General features: G+C 43.4%; 1 protein-coding gene across 2 annotated transcripts in view; it reads right to left on the bottom strand.

The window, feature by feature from the left end:
• PTPN9 (protein tyrosine phosphatase non-receptor type 9) overlaps positions 1–27190 on the bottom strand; it is a 78191-nt gene extending 51001 nt beyond the window's left edge. Inside the window, exons 1-2 of one of the 2 annotated variants that reach the window (XM_034994649.1) lie at positions 26661–26830; positions 26429–26567 (exon numbers count right to left, since the gene is read on the bottom strand). In XM_034994649.1, coding sequence (XP_034850540.1) covers positions 26429–26491 — 63 coding nt within the window. In that variant the 5' untranslated portion in view covers positions 26492–26567; positions 26661–26830. Of the gene's footprint in view, positions 1–26428 lie in introns of both variants that reach the window. The other variant, XM_034994648.1, reaches the window with a different exon arrangement.
• Positions 27191–27555: the final 365 nt, after the last annotated feature.

A 27555-nucleotide genomic window follows, 5' to 3' on the forward strand; every position in this document is an offset into this window, starting at 1 on the left:
ATTAAAAATATATATATATATACTTAAATTATACTATAATTACTACTACCACTAAAAACTTTCTAAAAATGAAAAAAAAATCAAAACCTCCATGGACATTTGGACCTCCAAATTTCTAATTAAAAAAAGCTGGAAATTAAAACCAAATCTGTACAGCCATTTCTAACTGTAAATGGTCCTCATTTTAATGGCAATAACTTTTTCATTTATTTTCCTTTTTAAAAAAATTTAATTCCAGTTAACAGTTATATTAGTTTCAGGTGTATCATATAGTGATTTAACAATTCCATATCTTAGTTAGTGCTCATGATGATAAGTGTACTCTTAATCCCCATCACCTATTTCATCCATCCCCTCAGCCACCACCCCCCTGGTAACCATCTATTTGTTCTCTACAGTTCTGAGTCTGCTTTTTTGGCTTGTCTCTCTCTCTTTTTTTTTCCTTTGTTCATTTCTTTCTTAAATTCCAAATATGAGTGAAATCATATGGTATTTGTCTTTCTCTGACTGGCTTATTTCACTTAGCACAATACTCTCTAGATCCATTCATGTTGTTGCAAATGCCAAGATTTCACTTTTTTTTATGGCTGAATAATATTCCTGTGTGTGTGTGTGTATGTGTGTCTACACACACACATCTTTATCCATTCATCAACTGATGGACACTTTGGGCTGATTCCATATACTGGCTATTGTAAATAATGCTGCAATAAACATAGGGGTGGCATGTATGCCTTTGAATTAGTGTTTTTATATTCTCTGGGTAAATACCCAGTAGTGGAATTACTGGATCACAGGGTAGTTCTATTTTATTTTTTTTTAAAGATTTTCTTGGGGCGCCTGGGTGGCTCAGTTGTTAAGCATCTGCCTTCAGCTCAGGTCATGATCCCAGGGTCCTGGGATCCAGCCCCATTCAGGCTTCCTGCTCGGTGGGGTGCCTGCTTCTCCCTTTCCCACTCCCCCTGCTTGTGTTCCCTCTCTGGCTTTCTCTCTCTGTCAAATAAATAAATAAAATCTTAAAAAAAAAAAAAGAAAAGATTTTCTTCATTTGAGTGAGCAAGCAAGCAAGCACAGCAGGGGGGCAGAGAACAGAAGAAGATGGAGAAGCAGGCTCCCTGCTGAGCAGGCAGCTCAACTCTGGGCTAGATCCCAGGACTCTGGGATCATGACCTGAGCCAAAGGCAGACGCTTAACAGACTGAACCACCCAGGCGCCTGGGTAGCTCTATTTTTAGTTTTTTAAGGAGCCTCCAATAGTATTTTCCACAGTGGCTGCACCAGTTTGCATTCCCACCAACAGTGCAGGAGGGTTGCTAGTTCTCCACATCCTCACCAACACTTGTTGTTTCTTGTGTTTTTCATATTAGCCACTCTGACAGGTGGCTAATTTTCATTTATTTCTTAAAAAGAAAAAACAATTTTTTCATTAAAAAAATGAATATACCATAGATCAATTAACAAGTAAAAAACTGTTAACCTTTCAGTGGTTTATCATGTGCATTTCTAGTCTACGTCCAGCTAGGGTCAGTTCCTGGATCTTTCGTGGAGCTGCCAAAAAATTAATACAGGAAGGCAGGTAGTGCTTTCAATCAGACCTGCTTCACATCACTTTTTTTTAAAAAGTATTTATAGTGTGCTCAAGTTTAATCTAGTCTACTCATGTAAGGGAGGGCAGGGGCGCAAGAACACCTTGCTCCAGGGGACCTAAACAGGCCAGGTTCCGCCACTAGCCACTGACAGAATCCAGAGGCACAGAGACAAGTGGTAATGAAACAAAAAAGGAGGTTATTGCAGCGAGGCTGACCCCGGGAAGACCGTGGACTAGAGTCTCAAAGACTGTCTCCCAAGTGTCGAAAATACTTCAGGTTTACATCAGCAAAGTGTGGGACAAAGGTGGGTGGGTACACACAGGTAGGAAGTAAACGTCAAGTTGAAAATTGTCTTGAAGTCAGTCACATTGTCTTGCTGCTCAGGGGAGTCCTTATTCCTTAAGGGAGTCCTTTCGGTTCCTAATACAGGATGCTTTACCTCCAGGGTCTTTTGCCTGAGTTAAGAGATAAGCTGGAAAGAATTTAGCCAATTAAAAAGTTTGAGGTCAGAATGGAGGTAGCTGAAGTCCTCTTTCACTCACTTTTCCTTCATTGTCTCTATTTAACTGCTCTATTTCCAAGGACCAAACTTTTTGTTTTTTTTTTAACATGGACAGAAGTTTTTTTTAGGTGGGGAGGGGGAGAGGGAGAGAAAGAATCTTAAGCAGGCTCCACACCCAGCATGGAGCCCGACTCAGGGCTCAAACTCACAACGTGGAAAACATAACCCAAGCAGAAATCAAGAGTCTGACACTTAACCAACTGAGCCAGATGCCTCCTATGGATAAAACTTTTTTAAAAATTATTTTCATCTTCATTTTCTTTTTTTAGAGATTTTATTTATTTGACAGAGAGAGACACAGCAAGAGAGGGAACACAAGCAGGGGGAGTGGGAGAGGGAGATGCAGGCTTCCCGCCGAGCAGGGAGCCAGATGTGGGGCTCAATCCCAGGACCCTGGGATCATCACCCGAGCCGAAGGCAGATGCTTAACGCCTGAGCCACCCAGGTGCCCCCATTTTTTTAAAAAATATTTTATTTGTGTGTGTTTGTGTGTGTGTGTGAGAGAGAGAGAGAGAAAGCATGCAAGCGAGCAGGGGGAGGGGCAGAGGGAGAGAATCCCAAGCAGACTCCCTGCTGGGTGAGGAGCCCACTGCACTGCAGGGCTTGATCCCACAACCCCAAGATCATGACCTGAGTCAAAATCAACAGTTGGATGCTCAACTGACTGAGCCACCCAGGAGCCCCTCTTTCTTTCTTTCCTTTTTTTTTTTTTTTTTTTAAGATTTTATTTATTTGACAGAGAGACAGTGAGAGAGGGAACACAAGCAGGGGGAATGGGAGAGGGAGAAGCAGGTTTCCTGCTGAGCAGGGAGCTTGATGCGGGGCTTGATCCCAGGACGTTGGGATCATGACCTGAGCTGAAGGCAGATGCTTAACAACTGAGCGACCCACGTGCCCCTCCTCTTTCTTTTTTTAATGCTATCCTTCAAAAAGTTAGAGAAACTACAGGATATTTTAATGTTCCCAAAATTTTTTCTTCTTTGTGCAGGCCCTAGCTGTAATAAATTCTGTATCTCACACTTCCTAATAAATAAGACATGACATACAATTCCTAGGCCCATATATTATAATGGGTAAACATTTCTATCTTCCAGTGGTTCCCCAATTAGGTTCTCTTTACCAATATTTCAAATACCAAGTCCCTTCAGAAGATACAGTAAATGTATCTATTTATGAAAGATAAATCATTAGTAAGACTACTCCCAGCAATCTGGATAACTCAGAACCAGTGGCTTTGGGAACTCACAACCAGCGGCTTAAAATATCTAGCATAGAACACTACACGGTGGGTATTCAAAAATTCTCTTACTTTAAAAAATAACCCCACATTATCAAGTCTCTTTATTCTGGTATCCATGTGTTTCTTTTTTTTAAGATGTTATTTATTTAAGAGAGAGAGAGAGATCACAAGTAGGCAGAAGGGCAGACAGAGGGAGAGGGAGAAGCAGACTCCCTGCTGAGCAGGGGCTTAATCTCAGGACCCTGGGTCATGACCTGAGCCTAAGGCAGATGCTTAACCTTCTGAGCCACCCAGGTACCCCTCTGGTATCCATGTATTGCGAGATATAAAATCTCTTTTACACATGAAGAGACCAAGTGAACTTCAAACATAAAGCCCTACAAATCCCATCAAAAATACTAAGGCCAGGGATGCCTGGCTGGCTCAGTAGGTAGAGCATGTGACTCTGGATCTTAGGGTCGAGTTTAAGCTCCACGCTGGATGGAGAGATTACTTAAAAACAAACAAATAAATAAAATGAAATTACAGTTTACTTTAAAAAATGCTAAAGCAAGATAAGCATGGAGAAAGACCTAACACCAACCTCCTGATGAAATAAAATGGGAATGGTACTAAACCCCAGACTCTTCCATCTATTACATCGAGCACTGTGTAAGAACCAAAAAGAAAAAAGAGCTAACTGCTATTAAAAGGGTTAACATCAGGGGCGCCTGGGTGGCTCAGTTGTTAAGCATCTGCCTTCGCCTCAGGTCGTGATCCTGGGGTCCTGGGATCCAGTCCCACATTGGGCTCCCTGCTCTGCGGAAGCCTGCTTCTCCCTCTCCCAATCCCCCTGCTTGTGTTCCCTCTCTCTGTCAAATAAATAAATAAAATCTTCAAAAAAAAAAAAAAAGGATTAACATCACACCAGGAACTGGACAGCAGGAAACTCAAAGTAGGGCTGACCAAGTTCTAAGCTTCCCACAAGAGTCCAAAGCTTCAGGCAATACAGAAGGGCCAGAGTTAATTGAGCTATTAAACGTGAAAATCTCCCCAGTGTTAAAAACTTCCTACCCAGTGGAGTGAAGAGCTAGGGTTTATCAAGCACTCCAACAGTCAAATGTGAAGGCCCCAGATCAGGAATAGCCAGTCTTCAGTTGAGGAGCAAAAGACGTTCTTATTCCTTTCACAACGCATAGTACTAACCACTATATGATCACGGCGCGCCACCCTCTTGGCGGCCTATTCCTTTCAAAATGCTATTTCGGTCTCTGCTGGCTCATGATTCCCATCCATATGTAAGAGAGCATTTATCACATATTACAGTAAAGAAAGCAATTTAAATCCATTCACTTCTTGCTTCTCCCAATTCACATAGGCCAATGAGTATGGTGCAGCAAGAAATAACAAAGGTACCACCCAGGTGTGAAGCATTTAACATGCACCAAAGAAGGATATGTACCACAACATACTCAACAGCCTTGGCAAGCTAAGTATTATTAACCACATGAAGAAAGCACACAGAGCTTATTAATAAGCAAGTTGCCCAAAGTCACTCAACTAATAAATGACAGAGCTAAGGTTTTTAGGTTTGAATTTAAGTCTTTTCAAATCCTATAGTCTTTCCACTCCCTAAGTGGCCTTGAGAAATACAAGACACTTACCATTCATCTTGTCAGATAATATATATGTCATGTGTTTGCCTAAACACAAAATTACTCTGGAAGAATATATAAGAACTGGTAACACTGGTCGTCTCTGTCAGGGGAAAAAAAGACCTTACTCTGCCCTTCAAGGTCCTTCTAGATGGACTTAGTATCAAATTGACATCAGACAGATTAATAGGAGAAAATAAAATTTAATAGAGTATATATGGGGAATCCACACAGACAAGAAATTCCAAAGGCAATGACACAACATGAAGTTTACAGGAGCTAAGGAGAGGGGTAGGTCTGAGGATACAAAGGGGAAGAAAGCCAACAGCAGGAAGGTGAAAAGAGATATTCTGAAAAACAAAGGTTGCCCTATTATGCAGATAAGTTTCTTAGGTAAAGGGGAGCCTGTGTTAATAGCTCTCTTCCTTGTATAGGCTCTCTTTTCCAATGTAAATTTAGGCAGCTGAGGACCAGGAAGATAACTTCTCCTGCATCCGCTGGGTTTTGATTACTTTTAACCCAAAATAATGTTCTTGCCAAAGTGGCCTCTCTTGGGGCAGTCTACCTCTCAGAGAAGAGCTAGGTGGCTCACAGACATGGCAAGAGAAGGGAATATTTACCATTTTCTCTTCTGTACCTTTTTTTTTTTTTAAAGATTTTATTTATTTATTTGAGAGCCAGAGACAGAGATAGCGAGTGAGAACACTGAGCGGGGAGGAGAAGGAGAAGCAGGCTCCCCACTGAGCAGGGAGCCCGATGCGGGGCTCGATCCCAGGACCCTGGGATCATGACCTGAGCCGAAGGCAGACGCTTAACCGACTGAGCCACCCAGGTGCCCCTGTACCTTTTTAAGTTTAAATCATGTGGCTACATTTACTCAAAAAAATAAAATGTATTAATTTTATATAGCTTTCAACTAAAATATATATAATAGGAATATTTGAACATAATGCTTTATAAAGTATTTTAAACTATGCCACCAAATGATTGTTGACAGTCTTCATATCAGGGCAAAAGGGAATGAGTTAGGGAGCTCTACAAAGGGACAAACGATTATAGCTGCTTTTAGGAACTCCTAGCCCTAGGGGCGCCTGGGTGGCTCAGCGGTTAAGCATCTGTCTTTGGCTCAGGTCATGATCCCAACATCCTGGGATCAAGCCCCACATCGGGCTCCCTGATTGGCGAGAAGCCTGCGTCTCCCACTCCCACTCCCCCTGGTTGTGTTCCTGCTCTCGCTGTCTCTATCTCTGTCAAAAAAATAATTAAAAAAAAAAAAAGGAACTCCTAGCCCTAAACAGGGGATGCGCCAAGGCACTGCAGAAATTGTGCCACATTCACTTTCTTGCTGGAGGCATTTGTGAAAAACCTGTTTAGTAAACACAAGCTGGCATCTCTCCTCTCCGGCTTAAAAACCTGACTCTCCAGATAAAATTTATCAAAGAGGATGAAGAACACTCAGAGACCATGGAGGAAATGATTCAACAAGAAAGCAAGGAAGTAAACATTTCTAAATTGTCGTAAGAGAAAATTCATGTCAAGGGATGGGGGTAGGGGTGCCTGGGTGGCTCAGTTGTTAAGCGGCTGCCTTCAGCTCAGGTCATGATCCCAGGGTCCTAGGATCGAGTCCCACATTGGGTTCCCTGCTCGGTGGGAAGCCTACTTCTCCCTCCCCTACTCTCCCTCCTTGTGTTCCCTCTCTCGCTGCGTCTTTCTCTGTCAAATAAATAAATAATCTTAAAAAAAAGAGAGAGAGAGAGAGATGGGGGTAGAAGACTATAATACAGAGGAGAAAAAGAAGAAAACAGAAATCTGGAGAATAAACAGAAAGCTCCTCACCATCAGCAAGAGCACAATCATCCAGGTTCCCAGATGGAGTCAAGGGGAATGGGGTGGAGAGTGGGGGGGGATGGGAGGGATAGTTGGTCACTCTCCATAAAGAAAAATCTGAAGGCATTTTCCCAGCTGCTACCCACTCCAGTTGGTAAATGAAGGGGTGAACTAAATAACCAGAAGAGGGGCGCCTGGTGGCTCAGTCTGCCTTCAGCTCAGGTCGTGATCTCAGGCTCCCTGCTCAGTGGGGAGCCTGCTTCTCCCACTCCTCGCCCCTCCCATGTGCCCATGCGCCTGCTCTCTCTCAAATAAATAAATAAAATCTTTAAAATAAACAATCAGAAAAAGCCTGAAAAGTCGTTCTAGGGGGAAAAAAATCTAAAAAATCTAAAGGACATGGAGGACCTGCTGGGTTAGGGAGGCCTTTGCTAACAACATTTATCTCTTTTTCCAATGGATAGCTGAGACCTTAGAAAAAAAAGGAGACATGTGAGTGTCTGTCAATAAATTGGAGTTGACTTTCCAGATCATACTAGAACATTCTTCTTCCCCTACACCCAAACCTGGTTTACTCCTTATCACTCTTTAGGTGTCAGTTCTAAATCCTACGTCTTTTTTTTTTTAAGATTTTATTTATTTGTCAGAGAGAGCACAAGCAGGGAGAGCGGCAGGCAGAGGGAGAAGCAAGCTCCCCGCTGAGCAGGGAGCCCGATGTGGGACTCAATCCCAGTACCCTGGGATCATGACGCTTAACCAACTGAGCCACCCAGGCGCCCCTAAATCCTACTTCTTTATCCTGGAAGTTTTTACTGCCTTCCAGCCAGGCACACAGTATTATAAAAGCTTATGCTACTATCTAAGCTCCCATTAGACTATAAGTTTAGAGAAGTGCAGGGGCCACATCTTCCAGGCTCACAATTGCATGCTCAACACCAAGCACAGTGCTTGGCACCATTCGGGTGAGTAAATGTATAAAAGATTATGGGCTCTCAGAGTGCTGTTCACAGGGAGTAGGAAGAACATGTTTGCCTGAACACTTGCCAAGCTGATTATGAGAGCTCAAAATTGATAATAGAGGAAAAGAGAAAAATCCCAAGATCAATAGGATTGCAGTGGGAGGATGGATTTTTAAAGGATACAAAAAAGATTATATATATATTTTTTTTCTTTTCTTTTTGAGAGAGAAAGGGAGAGGGAGAGAGAGATCCTGCGGGGGAGAGGCATAGGGAGAAGGAGAAAAACAATCTTTTTTTTTTTTTTTAAAGATTTTATTTATGTATTTGACAGAGAGAGAGACAGTGAGAGAGGGAACACAAGAAGGGGGAGTGGGAGAGGGAGAAGCAGGCTTCCCGATGAGCAGGGAGCCCGATGCGGGGCTCGATCCCAGGACCCTGGGATCATGACCTGAGCGGAAGGTAGCCACTTAACGACTGAGCCACCCAGGCGCCCTGGAGAGAAACAGTCTTAAGCAGGCTCCACCCCCAGCCTGGAGCCCAACTCAGGGCTTGATCCAATGACCCTGAGATCATGACCTGAGCCCAAATCAAGAGTTGGACGCTTGACCAACTGAGCCACCCAGGCATCCCCAAAATAAAAAGATTTTATTTTTTTATTTTTTTAAAGATTTTATTTATTTATTCATGAGAGACAGAGAGACAGAGAGACAGAGAGAGAGAAGCAGAGGGAGAAGCAGGCTCCCAAGGAGCAGGGAGCCCGATGCGGGACTCAATCCCAGGATCCTGGGATCATGACCTGAGCCGAAGGCAGACGCTTAACCGTCTGAGCCACCCAGGCACCCAATAAAAAGATTTTAAAGTAATTCCCTGAAAGGAGGGAGACAAGTAGACTAATGTTTATTGAAAGCCTACTGTATGCTAGGATGTCCATGTCCTTTAGATTTTTTAGATTTTTTTTTTTCCCTAGAAGGACTTCTCAGGCTTCTTCTGGTTGTTTTTTATTTTATTTATTTATTTGAGAGAGAGCAGGTACACGGGCACGTGAGGGGGGATGGGGGAGTGGGAGCAGGTTCCCTGCTGAGCAGGGAGCCCAAGATCACAACCTGAGCTGAAGGCAGACTGAGCCACCAGGCGCCCCTCTTCTGGTTGTTTAGTTTGCCCCTTCCTTAACCAACTGGAGCGGGTAGCAGCTGGGAAAATGCGAAAGCACTATGCGTCCATGTTTTATTCACCCTTTCCAACAGGCCCATTTGTAGGTATTAAGGCATTTTACATATAAGGAAACAGAGGCCTAGACAAGTTAAGGACCTTGCCATGTCACACAGCACTTGGGATGATACAACCAAGATTCCAAAACCAAATCTGACTCTAAAGCCATGCTCTTTTCCTTGATTTGCTCTGCATCCATCTCTGGCCTGGTCCCACTGTTATAAATGACTTAGGTAACAGCAGTGGGTCATGCTGACCATATGAGAGGGCCTTTAGCTAAGAGAACAAATATATTTAAAATAGAACACAGATCTCAAAGATCAAAACAGGATCGAATAATGGCTGAGGATGATATTCAAAAGCAAGAGACTTTGGAGTCAGTCAGATGGGTATGAATACCAGATTCTATCAATTCATTGTTTTGAATGCAAGCAAATTACTTAACTTCTTTAAGCCTTAATTTCTATTCTATAAAAGTGGACTTATACCTCACAGAATTGTTGAAGATGGGAGAAACAGTAGTATTTGTAAAGTTCTTGGCACATAACGCTTAACAAAAATGTTCACAAAATGTTCAGTGAACATTCAATCTAACAAAATGAAATTTATATAGGATAAGTGCAAGAAAATCAATTTTAGAAGCACCAGAAGAAATTTAACAGAAACACATAAGAAAAGACTTAGAGGGGGCGCCTGGATGGCTCAGTCATTAAGCGTCTGCCTTCGGCTCAGGTCATGATCCCAGGGTCCTGGGGGGTCTTGGGATTGAGCCCCACATTGGGCTCCCTGCTCAGCGGGAAGCCTGCTTCTCCCTCTCACTCCCCCTTGCTTGTGTTCCCTCTCTCACTGTGTCTCTCTCTGTGAAATAAATAAATAAAATCTTAAAAAAAAAAAAAAGACTTAGGGATCTCAGTTGACTTGAACCTATGAGTCAACAGTTTGCTAAGACTGCCAAAAATTATTGCAAATTTGGAACACATTACAGAAGCACAGTGTCCAAAACAAGTAAGCCCAAAACAAGGAGGTCTATCAGACTTTACTTGTAAGACCGTCTTCAATCCTAAAGTGCTAAATTTTAAGAAGGTCACTGGCAAATTACAATCAATTCAGGAAAAGATCAGAATGTTGAGAAGCTTTGAAAACATAGTAACTAGGGAAAAAAGAAAACATAGCAACTAGTTTCTTCCTTGCTGGTTCTCTATTTCCTCCACTTCACACAACTGAAATAACCCTTCAACTGCTTCTGTTTCTCAATAACTAAAACATTTCTCCCTTCATCTTCATCTCCTTTTTCTCCATCTTTCTCTCCCCCTTCCCCTCTAACCTCTCCCCACATGCACCTCAAATTCAATTTTGCCAATGTCACATGGATCTGACAGGAGTGACCTGATGACTTCTAGCTTAAAACTCTAGGACCTGGCATGTCAGACCTGTTGCTAATCTGGCCCTGGCCTGTAGATTAGACCTGCTACTGCTAATCTACACCAAATTTAACTAGCCCCTCTTTTTTTCCTGAGATAAGCCCCACAGCTTGTGCCTTAGGTAACTGAAAGCTAAGTCTTCATCACATACTCAAGAAACTGGGGCTCTTCCTACATGTCTCTGTACCCTGCAGCTCCATTACCCCTGAAGGGTACAGCTGGCGGGAAGACTATAGTAGGCAACATCAGCCATCGCAGACCTCAGCCATTTCAAACTTACTGGATCAATACTTCCCAACCTAAGGAAGCTGTCAGATCAACTCAGGGGCAAACCTATGCATGCTCATAAAATAGTACAAGTAGAACAGTTTACTGTACCTAAGGGGCCACTTGCAAACCTACAAAGAAGGAAGCCTGGAAAAGCTAACTGCAATCTGGTTGTCCTCACTGCAGCGCCCCATTTTCAATTCCAATTAGAACTGGGCTCAGCTCCCTGGCAGGACCCAGAAAATAAAATCTGGTAACTCCTACGTCCAGATTATCAGGGCAACTGACATTGCAGTAACACGAGCTTCCCTGTGGAATAGCCTTGTCAAAGTTGGCAGGTTTTCCTGGCTGAATCAGAACAGCCTGTGTCTCCTTTCATTCAGTACTCCCTTGGAAGCCAAGCATCTCTCTAGGGAATGCCATCTGCAATGGACATCAGGTGTCTCAATGCCCTGTTGTTTTAACCATGCAGACATTGTGGTTCCATTTCTATTTCTCAAGTAGACAGAGGCTCTGCTCTTTCTATGGATGAGAGAAACCACGGTAAATGCTAGTCTTTTGAGAGCTTTGTCTTACTGTTCCTTTACCATGGAACAGTACAGTTCTAATTTAGAATCAGATAATTCTTGGAGCTTTCATCCAGTCCAAACTAGTTCTATACCTACAGTTCTAGACTCAATTTGTAAATCCAGGTCTTCTCTTCCTGAAGTGAGCCTAGGTATCTAAACTTTTAGATGGTTCCCCCACTAATGCAACAGCACTCTACTTATTCTCTAGATCACTAGTTCTCAAACTTGAGTGAGGCCTGTTAAAATGCAGATTGTTGTACCTTACTGATTCAGTAGGTATGGGGTGAGACTTGAATATCTGCATTTTTAACAAGCTCCCAGGGTATGCTCATGTTGCTAGTCTGGAGACCACTCTTTGAGAACCATGTCATTCCCAGAACTATATTAGGAGTGGGGCAGGGGAAAGGAAGATGCTATAAAATCAGGTCCGTTTGCATCATAATATTCAGTGCTTTGTCCTACAAAGAAAACTCCTTCTTCTGCTACACAGGAGACCTCAACTGGATCTCACAGGTGAAATATTCAGGAGTTTAAAACATTACAATTTACATCCTAACAAATTATTAACATAGATACATTCTGTAACCAAGAAATGGCACTTACATAAGTGATTCTAGATTCAAAATCAGCAGTCAAACCAGGAGCAGAATGAACACCTATTCTCCTTCCTATGCCTCATGTTATTCATTAAATGAATTAACACCTGTAAAATACTTAGACTAGTGCTTAGCCATTATTTCACTGTGGTAAAATATATACGTAACATTTATTATTTTTGCTATTCATAAGTATACAAATCAATGGCATTAAATACAGTCACAATGTTGGGTAACCATCACCACTATATATGCCCAAACTTTTTCATCAACCCCAAAACTCTGTACCCATTAAACAATAATCCTCTTTCCCATCTCCCCCCAGCCCCTACTGCTCTATTTTCTCTCTATAAATTTACCAATTCTAGCTTCCTCATGTAAATAGAATTATACTTTCTGTGTCCAGGTTATTTCAATAAGCATAGTGGGTTTGGGTTTGTTTCTTTTTAAGATTTTATTTTATTTTTTTTTAAGATTTTATTTATTGTCCCTCATCGGGCTCCTTGCTCAGCAGGGAGCCTGCTTCTCCCTCTGCCTGCAGCTCCCCCTGCTTGTGCTCTGACAAATAAAATCTTAAAAAATATATTTTATTTATTTGCCAGAGAGAGAGAGAGAGAAAGAAAGCAAGCACAAGCAGGGGGAATGGCAGGCAGAGGGAGAAGCAGGCTCCCTGCCAAGCAAGGAGCCGGATGTGGGACTTGATCCCAGGAACCTGGGATCATGACCTGAGCCCAAGGCAGACACTTAACTGTCTGAGCCACCCAGGCATCCCCAAGATTTTATTCTTAAGTATTCTCTACACCCAATGTGGGGCTTGAACTCACAACCCAGAGACAAGAGTCAACATGCTCCACCAGCTGAGCCAGCCAGGTGCCCCAATAAGCATAGTGTTTCTGAGGTTCATCTACATCGTAGCATATATCAAAATTTCATTCCTTTTTAAGGCTAAATAATATTCCATTGTATGGACACACCCCATTTTGTTTATCCATCTGTCAATGGAGTCTCAAGTTGCTTCTACCTTTGGGTTTTTGTGAATAATGTTGCTATGACATGGACATACAGCTAGCAGTAAAATTGCTGGGTCATATGGTAGTTGTTATGTTTAATCTTTTGAGAAACCACCAAACTGTTTTCCACAGTGCTGCACCATTCTATATTCCCACCAAGAGTGCCAATTCTTGTTATTTTCTTTAAAAAAAAAAAAAATTATAGCCATCCTAGTAGGTAATGCTTAGCCACTGTTATTATCACAAGTTTTGATGTGCACTTTTACCAGTATTTGAAGCACTGTAAGGACAGCACCACAACAATTAGAGGTTCTGACCAGAGTTCCAAGCATTTTCATTCAAAACACAAATTTCCAGTTGCTTCTAATTTTCTAAAAAATCACCTCCAAAGCTGGCATTTCCTTAGTTTGACATCAACCAAGAAAGAAAATGATGCTTTGGGGGGAAGCCTGGGTGGCTCGGTCATTAAGCGTCTGCCTTCGGCTCAGGTCATGATCCCAGGGTCCTGGGATTGAACCCCGTATCAGGCTCCTTGCTCAGTGGGGAGCCTGCTTCTCCTCTCCCTCTGCCTGCCCTTCCCCCTGCTTGTGCTCTCTCTCAAATAAATAAATAAAATCTTAAAAATAAATAAAAATTTAAAAAAATTTTTTTAATTTGGAAAAAAGAAAATGATGCTTTGGGTAGCTGAAGAAAAAAAAGATGGATGGTTATGTTTTTGAAAACAAAAGTATGCTGGAAATCCTGGATATTTTAATCTTGCTAGCTAGATCACTTTTAAGTCCTTGACCTCATCAGAAATACCATTTTCTCTTCACTTTTGGGGTTTTCCTGGCATGGAAGAGCTAAACTCTCAGTGAAACAACTTTTCCCAAATAAAACTGTTTTCTTGTGCTCATGTATTATGTTCAAGGTTTCAGGACTTCCTCTCAGTAACTTTCTTTTTCCTTTATGAATTTAAGAAGGAGAAATCTGTGAGTACAGAAAGTAAAAACAAGGAGCACCTGTCTGGCTCAGTCGATTAAGCGTCTGGCTTCAGCTCAGGTCATGATCCCGGAGTTCTGGGATTGAGCCCCACATTGGGCTACCTGCTCAGCAGAGTCGGCTTCTCCTTCTGCCCCTCACCCCACTTGTGTTCTCTCTCTCTCTCTCTCAAATAAATAAATAAAATCTTTTTTTAAAAAAAGTGAGTAAAGGGCGCCTGGGTGGCTCAGTTGGTTAAGCGACTGCCTTCGGCTCAGGTCATGATCCTGGAGTCCTGGGATCGAGTCCCGCATCGGGCTCCCTGCTTGGCGGGGAGTCTGCTTCTCCCTCTGACCCTCCCCCCTCTCATGTGCTCTCTCTCATTCTCTCTCTCTCAAATAAATAAATAAAATCTTAAAAAAAAAAAGTGAGTAAAAACAAGGAGAAACAAATCCTTTTTTTTTTTCTGGAAAAATTTTCCTCTACTTTTACACTTGGCAAGAATTGAGAAATAAACTCTAGTAGGAACTTAAGTACAGCCCAAAAAAATGGGCAATGTGTAGGTATCATGGGAAAACAATCTAAAAAGCTGTAGTTTCATCCTAGTTATTAGTAGGCAAGTATACTATATATGCTTCCCCATTATGCTGATGTTTATATAAGATTAAACTTTACATATAGAAAAAAACTGGATTTATAAAGGCAAAGAGGAGACTTATGACATTGTGAGAGGTACAGCCAGAGGCCTACATGAACCCCCAAGTTCACTAACCCCATTAAAGCATAAAATTTCTTTCATAAATAAATGTACAATAAGGGGTGCCTGGGTGGCTCAGTCGGTTGGGTGTCTGCCTTCGGCTCAGGTCGTGATCTCAGGGTCCTGGGATTGAGCCCAGCATTGGGCTCTCTGCTCAGCAGGGAGCCTGCTTCTCCCTCTCCCTGCCTCTCTGCCTACTTGTGACCTCTCTCTAATAAAGAAATAAAATCTAAAAAAAATAAATGTACAATAAGCAGCCAGTAACAATGTAGCCCCATCTCTGTAGGAAAACTTGTAAATGGCAGAAACCAAGAAGGTTCAATCCCCAAAAGCCAAGAGAGCTATTTTTGGTGTATATGTATATAGGTATGTCAAACACAGAAACACGTAGGTAAAACAGATGAAGTTTACTAGAAAGAGCACTGCATTTAGTCAGAGTTTGAGTCCCAGTGCTGCCTTCTTGGTAAATTACTGAAAGCTTTTGAACATCATCTCTATTATCACAAAGACAATTATCCTGAGCAAAACAATACCAGCTTCATAGGTTGTGTGAAGAATTTCAATATAGTTTCACTCATTCTTCGGTAAATGTATTTTGAACTCTCACAATGTACACTAAGGATGCAGAGAAGACTGAGACCCCGCCCTCACTATGTATAAGAAAGAGGTTCTCTTCCTTGGTGGGTACCCCACAATTCAAGAACTGCTTAGAGAGAACTAGAGGGCAATTCCTCAAAGACAGAGAGCCCCTCAACCGTGTTCAAGAACTTGGTACACAATGGACAATAAATGATTGTTGAACAAATTGTATTTTGTTTATAATCTTCCTCTCAGTGAACATTAACATGAAAAGGAGGAGACCAATACATAATAATCACCTCACTCACCTGGGAAACAGAAACTCAGAAACATTAAGAGGGGAAAGCAAAAATGACACTTCCCATTATAATCATTATATGACAGGGCTCAGTAGTGTTCGGCTAGTCCTATAAACCGCCCCCCCCATCTCTGAAAACCCATGCAAATGGCTCATTTTATCCTGTGGGATAGTTATGCTATAAAATAATAGACTAGAGTTTTTCATTTTTTCAGTAGGTAAAGTTAATGCCCGAAATCATTATCTGGGGATACATATCTGAATAAATACTAAATGTGTTAGCCAAAAACCTATCTTTAACTAAAAAGTAGGCACTTGTATCTCTGTTCCTAAGAACTACAAAGTCCTTCAGATATAAACTAGGATTTCTTAACCTTGGCACTATTGCCAGTTTGGGTCAGTAATTCTTGGTTGTGGTGGGCTGTAGTATACATTATAGGATGTTTAGCAGCATTCCTGGCCTCTACCCCCTAGATGCCAGTAGTACCCTCCAAATGTGACAATCAAATGTATCTCTAGACATAGACATTTGTTTGGGGGTCGGGGGTGTTTGAAATCATGGTGGTTGAGAACCACTGAGATAAACAATGGAATGAGGACGTTTTCACAAAGGCTGTAAGGCTGTTTAAGAAAGATATGGAAGATAAGATGTTATTCTTTGTACTCCACGTATGAGTCATTTTTAGATCAGACGACCTTTTAAAGTTTTATCTGGGAAAAAAAAAAAAAAGACAACGATGACCAATGCACCTAAAGGTAATCTATAACCTAGAAAGAAGAAATTAATCAGTGAACCAATGGATGGTACAGAAAGTGTTAACAGCATAAAATGAGTTACAGGCAGCCCTGCTACCATCTTGTAGATACATTACTCATGCATGGTAACTGTCAGAAGTCAGACAATCTTGGAATCATCCAGCTCATTGCTACAAAGTCAGATTCTTAATTTTTCTTCCTATTCTTAGCTGAAAAAAAAATGTTTGTTTCCTGTAGCACAGGGAACAAGAATACCATTATCACAACTATTTATTGAGCATTTTGTAACTCTAAGGGATTTTACTTATATAAAATAAAACTCCTGAGCCACAAAGGAAGCTGGGGATTCCTGATGTTTACTTAAGACTCATAGGCATCACCTCCCCAAAGGCCCAGGTTTTACTTGCAAATAGTTCTGTTTAGAAAAAGGTCAGGGGCGCCTGGGTGGCTCAGTCGTTAAGCGTCTGCCTTCGGCTCAGGTTGTGTTCCCAGGGTCCTGGGATCAAGCCCCGCATCGGGCTCCCTGTTCGGCAGAAAGCCTGCTTCTCCCTCTCCCACTCCCCCTGCTTGTGTTCCCTCTCTCGCTGTCTCTCTCTCTGTCAAATACATAAATTAAAAAATCTTTAAAAAAAAAAGGTCAGATTTGCATTAATTTTAGATACTGGGATCTCAGCACTTAATAACATAACCCCAAACTTGTATAGAGCCTGCAGCACCTTTTACAAGATGTTACTGATTTTAATTATAAAAGAAACAAATGGGGGCGCCTGGGTGGCTCAGTTGGTTAAGCGACTGCCTTCGGCTCAGGTCATGATCCTGGAGTCCCTGGATCGAGTCCCGCATCGGGCTGCCTGCTCAGCAGGGAGTCTGCTTCTCCCTCTCCCACTCCCCCTGCTTGTGCTCCCTCTCTCGCTGTGTCTTTCTCTGTCAAATAAATAAATAAAATCTTAAAAAAAAAAAAAAAAAAAAGAAACAAATGGTCATTGCAGAGAATCTAAAAAGACTATTTTTAAAGGATTATTTTAATAATGATGTATATCATATAATAATGACGTATATGAAAGCAAATGCAAAGGTAGAGACTAGCCAGTTGTTCAAGGAATGAACAAGTAATTCATAGATTAATGTCCCTAGAAACCTCAGTACTAAAGTCATAGATGGCTCTCTTTAAAATCTGCCTACCAATTCTGAGAATAAATTCTGGTTTCATAATAATTCCATAAGCCTAGTCAGATCTGTGGCACCCATGCTGGATAAAAAGGCAAGAACTATGCATGTGTGTTTTGAATGGGTTTGGTATTTCAGAGGAAACCAATACATAAAACAGAAACTGTCTTTCCTAGAGAAAAATGGAATGCTTTTCTTAGAAGGAGAAACTAAAAAAAAAGTCACTTCTAATCTACTGTTTTGGTCTATTTTATAATGTGGATCTAAGAGATAACCAATCTTTAACAAAAACTCTTCCCATGGGCTCTAGAGCTTCTCAGACTCTCACCCCTATTCCACTGCCTATTCCATGCCATCTCAGTTAGGTACTCAGGAGATCTTTTCAAAGTCAGATATGAAAGTACTCATTCCAGAAGGTACCAGCTCTCCAGCTCTGAAGAGTGCAGGCTAAATGACCGGTTTAAGGAACATCTGCCCCTACTCTGGAAAAAGAGGAATAGAAAACAGTGACTATGCCAGGGGCGCCTGGGTGGCGCAGGTCGTTAAGCATCCAGCTCTTAGTTTCCACTCAGGTCATGATTTCAGAGTCATGATCTCAGGGTCGTGGGATCAAGCCCCATGTGGAGCCCTGCATGAAGCCCTCCCACTCAGTGTAGAGTCGCTTGAGATTTTCTCCCTTTGCCCTTCCCCCTTCTCAGTCGTGTGGACTCATAACCCCCCCTCGCAAATAAAATCTTAAAAAACAAAACAAAACAGTGACTATTCCAGTGGCCAGAAAGAGCAACCAAGGAGCTCTTATACAGAAGTATGCATAGGGGGCAAATGTGATAATGACTGATTTGGAAAAAGAAAATACCCCCAGTTATGTAAGACATCAAGGCAGGATGGAAGGACAAGTATGAAATGGCTGAAATTGCACTGCAGATTTTAGTATCTGAACAAATAATCAGAGTTAGGGTAATGGCGTCTAATCTTGACACTGCTGTGGACAAGCCATTCTGCTATGAGGCTTAAATGAGGAACCTGGCTGGCTCAGTCAGTAGAGCATGTGACTCTTGATCTCCAAGTTGTGAGTTCAAGCCCCACGTTGGGAGTAGAGTTTACTTAAAAAAATAAAAATAAATTTAAAATAAAATAAAATGAGGCTTAATATTTAGAAGACAAAATTGGAGTATCCCAACATTACTATGTCTTTTCCAATATAATAAAGGTATATAAGTCAGAGAATAAGACTCAAATGTACTGACCTACGAGGAGTTTTGTTTTTTTTTAAAGATTTTATTTATTTATTTGAGAGAGAGAGAATGAGAGAGAGCACATGAGAGGGGGGAAGGTCAGAGGGAGAAGAAGACTCCCCGCCGAGCAGGGAGCCCGATGTGGGACTTGATCCCAGGACTCCAGGATCATGACCTGAGCCGAAGGCAGTCACTTAACCAACTGAGCCACCCAGGCGCCCCCGAGGAGTTTTAACTATTACCTCTGTGAAACAGTTCAGCTCCTTTCCAAAGCATGGTCTGTCTTACATTTCAATTCATTAATAAGTACTAAAGGTCACGTTCCTTTGAGAAAACCTCCAGGTTGCTTAACATTCACAAAAGTGAAGTCAAAGACCCTTGATATGCTCAGAAATTTTAACAGAGTAAAATTCTAACATCCAGATGAGATTTTACCTGATTGTTAATTACAACATCAGTAGTTACTGGCAATAACAAAAATAATGAGAATTCTTCACCTTTCCCTCATCTTCTTTCCGTTTCTGGAAGGCCTCTACTTAACGTTATGAATCATCTGGTCCTTGACGTATGGTTACTTCTGGGGGGACAGATGACATTTAGCACAGGACATGTGAGGCTGTGGGAAAAGGGAAGTTCTTGGCCACAAGAACCAGCACAAAACCCTTGCCCTTGGGAAAAATGCCAAAAATCTCTGAGGTCCACTGCAAGGCAGTTAAAATTTTAACTTTAGATGATCCCTGTTATAAGAACACAAACCACAGCACAGAATTAGACTAGGTTTTTGAAACTACATTATAAAGTTGCAAGATAACTTTTTTTTTTTTAAGATTTTATTTGACAGAGAGAGAGCACAAGCAGGAGGAGCGGCAGGCAGAGGGAGAAGGAGAAGCAGACTCCCCTCAGAGCAGGGAGCCCAATGTGGGACTTGATCCCAGGACCCCGGGATCGTGACCTGAGCTGAAGGCAGACACTTAACCGACTGAGCCACCCAGGCAGCCCTATTCACTTATTTTTTTTAAGTAGGCTCCATGCTGGGCCTCAGGACCCTGAGCTGAGATCAAGACCTGAGCTGAAATCAAGAGTGGGCCGCCCAACAGACTGAGCCACCCAGGGCCCCACAAGATAACTATTTTCTGACATTCATATGAGTCTATGCTAAGTGATGGTCCCCAGGGTGAATACAAATATTTTCCTCCTTGGGATTAGTTTAATCTAACTTGGCTCTAAAATCTTTCACTATTCAAAAACAGAGAATACCATGATAATGGCTAACTTTACAGAGTGCTTACTACCTTAAGTGTTCTATGTGCACCAGCTTATTATCCTTACAATAATGCTCTAAACAACATTAACTCTAAAATAGGAATTTTCTTGGGGCGCCTGGGTGGCTCAGTCGTTAAGCGTCTGTCTTCAGCTCAGGTCATGATCCCAGGGTCCTGGGATCAAGCCCCGCATCGGGCTCCCTGCTCCGTGGAAAGCCTGCTTCTCCTTCTCCCACTCTGCCTGCTTGTGTTCCCTCTCTCGCTGTGTCTCTCTCCATCAAATAAATAAAATCTTTAAAAAAATAAAAATAAAAAATAAATTAGGAATTTTCTTTAGAGGTTTTGAAAATAAATATTATTTGTTACAGCAACTTTAAAGAAATTCATGAATTATTTTTAATGTGAGAGAAGCACTATACAAGTTATTAAAACCATCTTTGGTCTAAAATGAAAATATGTATAAATGCATAAGTATTTTAGAAAACTAATTATTCTAGCAATCACTACTGGGAAATCCATGCAAAATCAAAAGACCCTAAAAAGCTATTGCAGGGGCGCCTGGGTGGCTCAGTCGTTAAGCGTCTGCCTTCGGCTCAGGTCATGATCCCGGGGTCCTGGGATCGAGCCCCGCATCCAGCTCCCTGCTCTGCGGGGGGCCTGCTTCTCCCTCTCCCACTCCCCCTGCTTGTGTTCCCTGTCTCACTGTGTCTCTCTCTGTCAAATAAATAAATAAAATCTTTAAAAAAAAAAAAGTTATTGCAGAATTCGAATATCCTTAGAATCCTAGTTGAATCTTTATTTTATGGCTTATTATGAAGAGGGAGTTCTCCTCACAACTTATGCCCAAACAGATGTAACCCAGGGAGCCCCACTTAACTTTCTGAAGGTTTTAGACCTAGAACAGACGAGGAAATCCTTAATAATCCGTGATGGTCAAGTTAATTACAATTACATAGAAAATTCAATAAAATTATCAACTTCAGGTCCACTTACAAATGTAAGTATATGCTCTGAGAAAGTAAAATTAAGACAGTAACATAATAAGAATGGAGGTCGAAAATAGCGGCAGCGGCGGCAGCTGTGTCCCACTGTCCACGCTGCGAGGTCTGTCTGGGGCACAGCCATGTCGAGTGGCGCCCACGGCGAGGAGGGCTCAGCTCGCATGTGCAAGGCCCTCATCTACTTCGCAGGTGCTTCGTAGAGCTCCCCGGCGTGGGAGTGAGCATACTGAATGTCTTCCTCAAATCGCATCAGAGAGCACAATCGCCCACCCTCATCTCTGCACCAGGGCCCAGCCCTTTCCCTGGGGAGATGGTACTCATGCTCTATTCCATAACTCTCACGTGAATCCACTTCCAACCGGCTATGAAGATGAATAAAGAGAACCTAGACCACCACCCAGTGGGGACCACAGCACTGGTTTGGACCATGACTCTGTACACGGACCAAAAAAGTCTATGGGACCGTGGGACCGGGGCGCCTGGGTGGCTCAGTCGTTAAACATGTGCCTTAGGCCCAGGTCATGATCCCAGGGTCCTGAGATCCAAGCCCCGCATCAGGCTCCCTGCTCAGCGGGGAGCCTGCTTTTCCGTCTCCCACTCCCACTGCTTGTGTTCCCTCTCTGTCAAATAAATAAATAAATTTTTTTTTAAAAAAGAAAAGTCTATGGGACCTTAAGCTCACCTTCCTTACTTGATCAAATGATGACCAGTATACTGATCTTCCATCCCTTTGCTTATGGCAGGAGATGGCTTAAAAAAATAACTTAGATTGGTCCATGGAAAAGAAAAAAAAAAAAAAATGAAGAATGAAGATGAGTACTGATATGCAGAAATTACCCTCATACAGCCAGATTTACAATTCTGCCAGCCCATTAAGAAAGGCTTTTATATTTACACATAAACACAAAAAATGCATTCCTGACACAAAACACTTGGCTTTTTAAAGTTTAGAGAGATAATATTCTTCATATTTGGCCCCATGAATAGTTATTTCTCTTGTACAAAAGATAAAGAAGATATCAAAAAATTAAATTTTTATTGTGACCACCTCAAAATGGAGAGCTGTCAACTCTATCTTAAGGAACACATTTTGGGGGGGGCACCTGGGTGGCTCAGTCAGTTAAGCATCTGCCTTCAGCTCAGATCATGATCCCAGGGTCCTGGGATAGAGCCCTGCATGAGGCTCCCTGCTAAGCAGGGAGCCTGCTTCTCCCTCTCCCTCTGCTGCTCCCACTGCTCATGCGCTCTCTCACTCTGTCTGAAATAAATAAAAATCTTAAAAAAAAAAAAGAAACATTTTTTCCCTAGAGTACTTTCATCACAATTTCTTGCATAGACTGGATGATATGTCTCTGTTGACAATACATAGGTCTGAATAAAGATTTCCAAAATTTTTCTTCTGTGCATTTAAAAAAAAATTTATTTATTTATTTGAGAGTGAGCAAGAGACGGAGAGCACAAGCAGGGGCAGAGGGAGAGGGAGAAGCAGACTTCCCGCTGAGCAGGGAGCCAGACACCAGGCTCTATCCCAGGCAACCGAGATCATGACCAGAATTGAAGACAGATGCTTAACTGACTGAGCCACCCAGGCACCCCTCTTCTGTGCATTTTTCAAACCATATATTAACAAGCATCATCAAAACCAAATATACACATATCCATTCCAAAACCAACAAAACTGGCTAGTATATGTCCATGTAGACATTTTAGTAAGTTGACTAACTGCTTCATGAAAGGTTATGTAGTATAATAGAGGGAACCTTTGCAGTGGAGGCAGAATAACCCAGATCTGAGTGGAAATCATGGTTCCATCACTTGCTAGCTATGTGACTGACCTTGGGCAACTTCCTTCTCTTAGTCTGAGTTTTTTTATTTGCAAAATGAGATAATAATTCCAATCTTGTGAGGATTAATTGTATGTGAAATGCCCAGCACAGAGCCGGACTCGAAGCAGGAGCTCAGGAAACAGTTACTGTTATTATCCTGTTGTTATTCATGTAAGCCCCTTAAAGGCAAACCACACTTTTTCTTGTAACTCAATTGTAGGCTCTGTAATTACTGAGAACTGAGAAAATAAAGGCAAGGAACATCAAAGTTACAAATAAGGATGTGGGGGGCGCCTGGGTGGCTCAGTCAGTTAAGCATCTGCCTTCAGCTCAGGTCATGATCCCAGGGTCCAGAGATGAAGCCCCGCATTGCACTGCATTGCATCGGGCTCCCTGCTCAGTGGGGAGTCTCTTTCTCCTTCTCCCTCTGATCCTCCCTCCCCCAGCTTGTGCTCTCTCTTCTCTCACTCACTCTCTCTCTCTCAAATAAATAAAATCTTTAAAAATGAGGATTTGGTATAATATCAGTTCAACACATGCCTATATAGGAAAGGAGACTATGAAGCAATAATGATGACCTTTAGACATATATATCAAAATGAACAATATCCTTAGCATATCAAAATAAACAATGCCCTTATTTTTATAAGCCCCTCTGAAAGGAGATGCTGCTGCCTGTGTACAATTCACGTACAGAACCACTCTTCGTTCCACAAGTATTTCCAGAATGTCCATACACTAACTGCCAGTCATTATGCTAGGCAATGTACATATGATAGTGAGCAAAAGCAGACACAGTTCCGATCCTCATGAAGATTCCAGTCATGCAATCCCACAAATAGTGTAAACTTGTGATAAGTGATATAAAGGACAATACATGGTACTCTAAGAGCCAGTAACACAGATCTAAACTAATTGGGGAGATCAAGGAAGGCCTTCCTGAGGAAGCAAAAGCTAAGAGCTGAAGGCTGAAGAGGGAGTTAATAGTGGAGGGTGTTTCCAGACAGGGGAAAGCAGTTTGTGCAAAGAGCCGGTAGCAGGAGAAAACAGCAAGAATAAGGGACCAAAGGGCCAGGGTGTTGGGAGGAAAGATGAGTTGTGAGAATTAGCTAGGGCTCTAGACCACACAGGGCCTGAGGCATTGTAGAGCATGTTCAAGAGCTGTAACATTCCAAGAGAAGTGAAAAGCCACTGAAGGGTTTTATAAATGCTTATTTTAGGGGCAGAGAGGCTAAAGGGAAGATGCAATTCGATTTGCAATTTGCCTTTGCCTTCTGGAATAAGAGCAAAGGAATGCAAATAGATCACGTAGAAAACAAAAGTTCTGTCAGGATTTGACAATAGCTTGGGGAGTAGGGTGATGGTGGTAGTGGAAGAAGTAGATAAATTCAAGAGATATTCAGGAAAGTCTGATGATGTGTTGTGTACAGGGGCTGAGGGAGAGCAAACTGTCCAAGAAAACGTCTGGGTTTCTGATTCACATGACTGTAGAGAAGGATACCTATATTCAGGAGAGATCTGCTCCAGAAACATCTTTAAGGTAGTTAGTTACTTACCCTCAAAAGGACCAAAAAGCATAAATGCATTTTACTTTTGCCTGAACCTGTGTTAACCCAGTGTGATCTGCTACTTTACTTATGATACAGGGTTCCAAAAGACTTTTTGCTATTTCTGAAAATCAAATTGATCTCAAAAGTGCAAAATGTTTCTAACACTGAAGATATTTCAAAGATTCTGCCATAAGCTTTGAAATCAACTCCAAATGAGTTCTAAAACTGGTTTGAGCAATGGGGCAGCATTATGGAATGAATGTGTCATTTCCCATGATGACTACTTAGATAAGACTAACACGAATTTGCTGCTGCTTAAGGTAAACATTTTAAATAAATCTTAACAGTGAAGAGTGCTCTTATGTGATATTAAACTAAAATATGACACTTTATCAGGCATTACTATTGGAATTATGCTACTTTTGTTTCAACATTTTGAAATGCCTGTAGAAATTTTGACATTTTGTAGGAAAAGGTATGATTTTAAAAACCCCACATTCCTTGTTGATCTTAATATGTATTTTACTGTTCCCATCCAGTTCTTGTTAATGCCCATCACGTTATTCACTGTAAAAGATTTTTACTAAACACACTGGTATACGTATATATTCTATGCAGAGTAAAGCACCGACTTTATCAATACTTCAATACTTAAATATTTACTTTCCTTAGTTTTAATTTTTTTTAATGTGCACCCAAGGCATAGTGGAATACTAATGCCTTGAAGTATTAGAAACATAGAAACTCTAAATCTAACTAATCCAAGGAAAAGAACTGAACGAGTTTTGCCTCTTTAAAATCAATCTAAAACATCACACCATAGTACTGAAGTATTTTCCTAATTCTGAAACGAGAGGGGCTCCTTGGCCACCTGCCTGCACTAGGCCCTGACAAGCATTTTATTAACACTCAACTGCAATTACCAGGATGTTACCACTGCTTGTACAGAGCAGAATTCTTTTTTTTTCTCCCATGCTGATTTTATCTCAAGGCGTGAAAGGCAAGACAGTGGTCTGAGGCCAAATGTGAAAAATGTCATCTCCACAAATGAGGAGAAAAGTCAAGAGCTTTTTAAAAATTAGTTTGTAAAATCGGACTGTCTCCACCCTAGAGACTGTGCTACCAAAAGTGGTCCTTAGGAATAAGGGCTGAAGAGCTTGAAATGAGTTACCAGTATGGTTCATCTTTTTTATTTCAGGGTTTTTGTTGTTGTTGTTGTTGTTTTAATATGAAATCAGACTATGGCTATATTTGAGCATAGCTAAGGCCGGGTATGGGCAGTGCCAAGGAAGAGACAGTGAAAAGGCTGTAGGGTTCCCAATCTCAGCCTGCAGACTTTCCGATCCTCCCCTGAAGGAGCGGTCCGTGTCTCCCCAGAAGGAATGTGGGGGAGGGAAAGTTACAACGCCCCTGGGCTTTTCCCTTACCCAAACCCCCAGAATGACACCGCAAACCACTTCCTTCTGGGAACTGAAGGTCATAAGCTTTAAGGGACAATGGAGCTCAATGTAGGCTCCAGAAAGATGGAGACAGCGAGATGAGATGGGAGGCAGGGAAGTGGGGGTGAAGGGATGCGCCCAGTCTGAGAGAGCTGAATAGGGCGGTCCAGGCCAGGGACTTCGGGAACATGAAAGGGCCTGGATCTTCCAGAATCTGCCTAAGCAGGCCTGCCACAGCCGAATCTAGGGCATCTATGTACCCAGTGCCTATCACCACTCTCCTCGGGAGGGGGGATGGTACCCGCTGGGGCCCTCCCCCCAAACTGGGGCTTTGCCTGTCCTTAAAAAAACCACAAACCCTCAAGTAAAGAAGCTGAACGTTTATAGGGGTGGAGGGGCCAGAGGACAAGTAGGTGTTCAGCAAATATCGCGGGTTGGAGGTGGTCAGAGGGACAGGGAGGCTCCCCAGTCCGAGGAACTTTAATTACCACCGGAATGGGGGGAGGGGGCGATGTGAGGCCCGCAAGCCTCAAGAGCAGAAGAGGCCGCGAGCCGCGTCCAGCGGCGTCCCCCGGCTCGGGGGCGCACGGCCCGGGGCGCGGTCGCCAGGGGAAGGGGCACCGGGGGCCGTGGAGCGCGCCGCCTCGGTGAGCAGAGGCCGGCCTAGGCCTCGGGGGTCCGGACACACCCACCGCCGCGGCCAGGGCCCCGCTTACCTGCTCCTCCTCCGGGGTCAGCTCCGGCGCCATGTCGGGCTGGGGCGCGGCCGCGGGCTCCATCCCGCCGCCACCGCCACCGCCCGCCCGGCCGACCGAACGCGCCTGGGAGCGCGGGGAGCCGGGTGCCGCCGGCCGCCGCTTCCGCGTCTCCGCGCCTCAGCAGCGCGAGGCCGGCTCGCGCATGGTGGGGCCGGCGGGGCCGGGCGGCCGCGGCGGCCGCGAACGCCGCTTCTGTCTCCTGAAGGAAAAGCTCTCACAACTGTCGCTCTCTTCGGAGCGGAAATCCTTCTTTATTTTCTTCGCTCCTTTCCCCGCACTCCCCCTCCTCTCCCGGAAAAAAAACAAAACAAAACTAAAGTGCCGACGAGGAGCTAACAGTCGAGCGGGATTTAAAAAGGAAATAGGAACTCAAGAACTTTCTACGCCCGGAGCGGGGGGTCGCGGCGGAAATTTCCCGAAGGCCGCCGGCCTCCTCGGCGTCCTGCCTTCCCCCGCCGCGCTCCTGCTCCTCCAGAGCGTGAGGAGTCGCCCTCGGGGATGCGGGCCCCGGCGACCTGCGCAGCGGGCTCTCAGCCCCGTTCCTCAAAAGCCGCGGCGGCGAGAGGGAGGGAAGGGGAGAGGGAGCGAGGAAGAGGCGCCCCCCTCCGGGCTCAGGGCCAGCGCTGCGGCCGCACCGCGTCCGCCCGAGCCCCCCGCGGCTCCATTGAGAAACCGAGCGCCTCATTCACAAACAGGCGGCGGAGAGGGCCGGCCGCGCGCCGACGCTGCCCGGGAGGGGGAGACAGAGAGGAGCCCGGGCGGGGGAAGCAGGGGGCGGGGGAGGGGAGACCGGAGGGACCCGCGCGGGGAGGGGCTTCGGCGTCTCCGGGCTGCGGGGACGCAGAACGAGCGAGAAAGGGGCGTGGGTTTTACGGTTCAGCTCCGTGGAGGCGGAAGAGAATACATTCGTCTGCAAACGAACTGCTGACGGGCACCTCGCCGGGGTTATTTGCTGCTACCCCCGACGTGTGACGGGCCCACAATCCTCGTCTAGCTCCATGTCACATGTGACTGGAAGACCCTGGAAATGTTGCCTGCGAGGTCCAGGATGTCTGGTGAGGGAACAGACCCTGCTCATCGAGGCG

Source organism: Mirounga leonina, unplaced genomic scaffold (assembly GCF_011800145.1).
Source record: "Mirounga leonina isolate KUSES-001 unplaced genomic scaffold, KU_Mleo_1.0 Mir_91, whole genome shotgun sequence".
In the NCBI taxonomy this organism is placed as follows: Eukaryota; Metazoa; Chordata; class Mammalia; order Carnivora; family Phocidae; genus Mirounga; species Mirounga leonina.